This window comes from Andrographis paniculata, unplaced genomic scaffold (genome assembly GCF_009805555.1).
Source record: "Andrographis paniculata isolate CXL003 unplaced genomic scaffold, ASM980555v1 Contig34END, whole genome shotgun sequence".
NCBI lineage: Eukaryota > Viridiplantae > Streptophyta > Magnoliopsida > Lamiales > Acanthaceae > Andrographis > Andrographis paniculata.
The window spans coordinates 5,592,901-5,598,575 of record NW_026137567.1 but is presented as its reverse complement, the minus strand read 5'-3'; the positions used below and the strand labels follow the sequence as shown (position 1 = coordinate 5,598,575).

The window sequence follows — 5,675 nt, the reverse complement described above, 5'->3', positions numbered from 1 at the left end:
CTTCTTGATTTATTTAAGTATCTTCTCTTATTTCCTTTATTAGGAGACGAAAGGTTTATTTGAAATTGGTTCCTAGCCACATTCTTTTCTTTTTGTTTTTTTTGTTTTTTCTTTTTGTTATTTCATTGGTTTTATGTTCTGTACCATTTTAGTATAATTTCTATTAATTTATTCTCATGCAATCTCAATAAAAATGAATCACTTCATCTTATAAAATATCATATTTAAACTATCATTCAACTAAAAAATCATATTAACGTGATGAGACCCTATTGTCAACTGATGGCACTTCATGATTATATTCTAAAATTTAGGGATATGATTTAGATATTATATTTTAGATTTTAGAGATATGATTAGGATATTATTAGTATAGGCTTAGCCTATAAATATTCATATATTCTCACTTTAACAGGGTATACGTATTTTATACGTAGATCATTCGAACTGGGTTACCAAATTATCGATTTCTTGTGTTCTTGTTCGTCTCATTTTGATTTCCTGAAATTTCCGTAACAAGTGGTATCAAAGCTTGGTTCGTTGATAAGGTGGATTGGGAGGCATCGGATATTGATTGTGGTTGTGGAAATCCCTTGTGGCCTGTGGAGGTGCCTTGTGTCGAAAGTCTCTTGGCGGTGGCGGTGTTGGGTCGGTCCTGACAGTTCTTGTAAGTCAGACAGCGGGTCCCTTTGTGATAGGCGGTGCAAGGTGGGCAGGGAAGGATAAAGGTTTCGGAAAATGCAGCGGATGAGATATCCGATTTGCTCTCATATCAAGTGAGCCTTAGGTTTGTTTGTGGGAGTCAAGATGAGTGATCGTCGTGTTGTCAAGGTATTCGGTGGGATGAACTTCGGTTTCTAGAAAATGCAGATAGAAGATTACCTGTATGGTAAAGATCTAAAGGCGGCGTTGAAGAAGAAACCCGAAGACACGGATGAAGCCGAATACAAGAAGATCGACAGGAAGACGATGAGTGCGGTTCGACTAACCCTTTGGGAGAATGTCTCGACTGAATTTAGATCTGAGGCAAAGGGAAATGATGAAGATCAAGAATGGTCAAAGTTGAAACCGAAGAACAAGGACAAGGAAGATACAAGTCAGGTGGTATGTTAGAATTGTAAAGGGCACTTGAAACGAGAGTGTGGAGCGGCAGAGAAGGATCAGGGTTCAGCATACGCAACGGAGGAAATCTCTGATGCGCTAATTCTGAGTGTCAGCAGTCCAATGGAGTCATAGATTTTGGTCTCAAGAGCGTCGTTCTACTCATGCAGTGATTCGGGAATCATGGATTCCTATACTGTGGGTAATTTTGGTGTTGATTATCTTACAGATGATGAGACACTGAAATTGTAGGTAAATGAATGATTTGAATCAGAACACCAAATGGTGGGAAGTGGAGACTGAATGACGTGAGCCATGTCCCGGGTTTGAAACGAAATTTGATTTCCTTGGGACAATTGGATGAGGTAGGTTACTCGACAGGTTTTTAAACTAAGTCGTGGAAGGTAACCCAAGGATCCATTGTGGTGGCCCAAGGGAAAAGAGATTGAACTCTCTACATGACGAAAACCATGTAAGACGGAATCAGTTCCGTGGCCATAAATAATGACACAAATTTATGACATTCTCGTCTCGGACACATAAGCGAGAAGAGGATAAGGGAGCTCATTCAAAGGGAAGATTGTCAGGTCTCAAGTCCGTCGATATTGGAATATGCGAGAATTGTATCTTTGGGAAGCAACAAAAGGTGGCGTTCTCAAACGGTGGGAGAGACATGAGAAAGAAAAAGTTAGAGTTGATTCATACGGACCTGCGAGAACCAGCTTTTGTATCGACCCTTGGAGGCTTACAGTACTACACCGCGGTCATTGACGACGTTACAAGGGAGGTATGAGTATATTTCATTAAGTGTAAATATGATGCTTTTGATACCTTTAGGAGGTGGAAAGCACATGCAGTGAGTGGGAGTAGTGAACCGATTTATGAACAATTTTGGAAGACAGCCTAAGGTGGTCACCTTAGATTCAATTGGCCTCAATTAGTGAAGAATGAGGCTTGACGCTGTTGTTGTCAATTAAGTAAAATTGAAATGGAAGATGCAATCCCTCTTCAAGTAGAAGATTGTTGAGATATGAAGTTTGATTATATACTAAAATCTAAGAATATGATTTGATATTATATTCTAAATTTTAGAGATATAATTAGGATATTATTGGCATATCCATGTATTCTCAATTTACCCTGGCTTAGCAGCGCCCCAAAAGTAGATCATCGATAACTGGATTACCAAATTATGGTATTGTCCTTATTTTTCTCTTCTTGATTTTTTGAAATTTTCATAACACCAACATATAAACATGAATATCTGTGTATTAATTCACTGCTAATGTGAATGATATAATAAATTTTTAATATTAAATTTGGGTTTATTCACAGAACACTTGAGCACTGACAGGGTATAATCTTCCACATTAAAGCAGCATCTCAAGATTATCCATCAATGCAGTATTTACACCATTTTAATGTTAAAAAACAAAAAACTTTAATTCAAAACAAAGAAAATGAAAAATGAATCTATTCACAGTAATTGAGCAGAGAGTAGTAGAGACACACTTGAGAGGTGATTCAAGTGTCAGCAATGTCCCGGCATCGAGCCGGTTCTTCGACTCTTGGTCATCTTTGGATGATATGGAAGTAGCACTTCAAAGTCGAACCCAATCCGGTGAATCTTTACCAGAACTATAGTTTGATTTTTCAAAACTATTGGAGGCCTCTGGATCATCTTCTTCAAGGTCGCTGAAGGACACATCATCGTCGTCCTCAATGGCAATGGTGGTCTTTGCAGCAGCTTCATCAATCTCAGAAGTCTCTTCCTTCAACCACTCATCTGCATCGTCTTCATCTTTATCTCCCGAAGCATTCGCTCCACCAGATTCGAGGTGTTCATCTTTACCTTGGTCAGCACCCTTCTCTGCCATGGCAGGTTTTTCTTCAATTTGTACCTCTTTCATATCTACAGGGTGGTTCTGAATTTCAGAACTAGCTGTTGCTGCCGGAGTATTATCATTGGGGTCAGTTGTTTTGTCGAGATTGTTTATAGAACCAACAGGCGATGCAATGGAGTGGTGTTCTTCATGAGGAGACAAACTTCCCTCTGAATCGGAAGATTCATTTCCAGACAAGTTTTCCGATACATTTGCCTTTCGGTTCTTTACTTCGTGTGCCAGTAAGCTCCTGGCTTCCATTATCTGCAGGGAGAAGTGATGATGATCATAAACCTCAGAAGTTGAGGAAAAAAGAACTTATTATAAACAAAAATTGCAAATATTAAGAAGTTGAAATAAGTAGTAGGAAGCAAAGCATTATTATTAATCCCATGAAAAGTTTCTGGTAAAACAAAATGTAATATTGCTAACCATAGTCTCTCCAAGATGCACAAACATAATAATTGCCAAAATATTGCAAATCAGAATTATAGATCGAAATGATGCCAAAAGATTGCAACTTACTCCAAAAAGACATCAACCACACGTATATTTTATACAGTGTATTTTTACATAATCCAATAACACAAATAGAAAATTCTTCTTGTTCATCGTAACAAAAGAGAATTCCACACTTCACTAATTTGAGGAATTGTCAACTAGAAAGAATTTAGAAGGGAGAGCTACATTCTTCTCTTTTTCTTTTTTTTTTTTTTCCAGTCATTAAATTAATGATCAAACATATTTGTTCACCTTTCTCACCTTGCACCAAAAGATGAAGTGTTATAAGGATAAGGGAAAGAAGGCAATGACATTAACAACGAAAGAAATCAACCTGCAGCGTCGAAAGAAACTCAGCATCCTGTTCATCTAGTCTAGGGTGAAGGAGCACAAAGTAGATCTTCCAGAAGTTGCTTTCACTCATATATTCTGGGCAGAGCTCAAGCCGTAATGCAGCCAAGCTTGGGGCAAGTCGGTCAATAGCTAAGGCATGCCCTTGTTGAGCATCGGACATCTCAAAACCTAGCATTGGAATAGAACAAACAGCCAATTAACTGAATTCTATAAATACTACATTGTAAAAACATCAGAAGAATTTTCAGCTGACATAAGTGCCTCCATTGTAACATGCCAAGAATAGACATTATTATAGAAACATCTAAAGATGTTTGTGTCGGAATAGATTCAACCTTATGAGAGATTGATTGAAGGAATGCATTCATAAAGCATTCAACAACAAAGCATTATGCATAATGGTGGCTTTTACATAGTTCCTGAAACCCCTAAACTCCCAACTCAGCAATTAGAACGAATTCAAATATATGTTGAAATTTGCTGCAATTCGCTTAACAGGGATCAACAAATAAACAACAGTCACTAATAAAAATAGTCTAATCACTATTAGGCATCACCATTCACTCTTATTCACAGTAAACTATGAATTTATGATCAGAAAGATAACTGTGAATCTCTTTCTCCATGAATGAAGATAGATGAACAGAAAGTAGATTATGAAAGAAAGTAAAACTAGCAGGGATTTACATACCAGCACCATATCCATCAATTTCAGGTAATGGAAAGTCCAACCAGGTCTTCGGATGCATTGACATGTCACGAGCAAATGCCAATACTTCCTCAGTCACGCCGATGGCTTCTTTACCCACGGAATCCAAGCTCGTCCTCTTCCCTGACTCTTCACTCTCATCATCCGATTCCAATTGCAGGAGATTCGAGGCAATTTTAGTAATTTCAGAGACGTTGATGTTGTTCGACAGCCGAGAAATTCCGTTCCTGAACTTCCCCCCAATCTCCGCTAAATCGCCTCTCATCCCTAACACTGGATCCCCCTCGGATTCCGGTTCCTCCGAGTCCTCTTGCTGCTCTGGTTGCGGCGGAGGTGCTAAGAATGAAGCGACCCCCCAAAATTGACGCGTTAGGGTTTTGCTAAACTCCGAGAGGTCCTCTTTGACGCCGCGCGACGGAGTCGTCGGAGATGAATCGTCGGTTTCCTGGGACTCAGGGCTCTCGGGGTGTTCATACTCCGGTTTTCGTTCCGAATCAACGCTATCACCATCACCATCATCATCATCATCATCAAATTTCAGCGAGTTTGCTATGGATCGGGCAAGCCATGACATTTTGATTCGTGTACAATCAGCCAATTCCGATGGTTAACGGAATCAAATTTCAGTCTGGATCGCCGGCGATCTACCTTTTGTGGTAACTTGATGTATTGCGCAGATACTGGACCCTTGCTCAACAGATTTGGCCATATTATAATTTTCGCCCCAATTAAACTCATCTTTAATTTTCAATTAACATCCTCAGCTTTCAAGTTCTGGTTCAACTCCCTTTAGAAACACCGTACTTGAGCTAACAAATGCGCGCCGTTTAATGGGCTATTAATAATAAATGGGCTTCCACAATAGGCCCAAAATAGCAGTAATAGTTTAGTTAACAGCCCACATGAACTTTAATTTGACCCAATTTATAGAATGGGTTCAAATTAGCAATACCCAATTTCGATATATCACATCCATCCCCATAAAATAGTATGTTTGTATTACATCCGTCTACACAGACTAATGTCATATTTTCGATTTGAGACGTCCAATAACTATGATTTTATTTTTTTTTTAAACACAGATTTTACTTTTTTATCCTTTATTTATTTATCACTTTTAATATCTA

The 5,675-nt window shown here is 38.6% G+C and overlaps 1 protein-coding gene across 1 annotated transcript; it reads right to left on the bottom strand.

Moving 5' to 3' along the window:
* Positions 1–2,401: 2,401 nt before the first annotated feature.
* LOC127248681 (uncharacterized) lies at positions 2,402–5,273 on the bottom strand. Its single transcript, XM_051271148.1, has 3 exons — positions 4,531–5,273; positions 3,820–4,007; positions 2,402–3,248 (listed from the first exon to the last, which is right to left on the bottom strand). Exons 1-3 carry the CDS (start codon positions 5,120–5,122, stop codon positions 2,703–2,705), a joined length of 1,326 nt encoding a protein of 441 aa, XP_051127105.1. The 5' UTR covers positions 5,123–5,273; the 3' UTR covers positions 2,402–2,702.
* Positions 5,274–5,675: the final 402 nt, after the last annotated feature.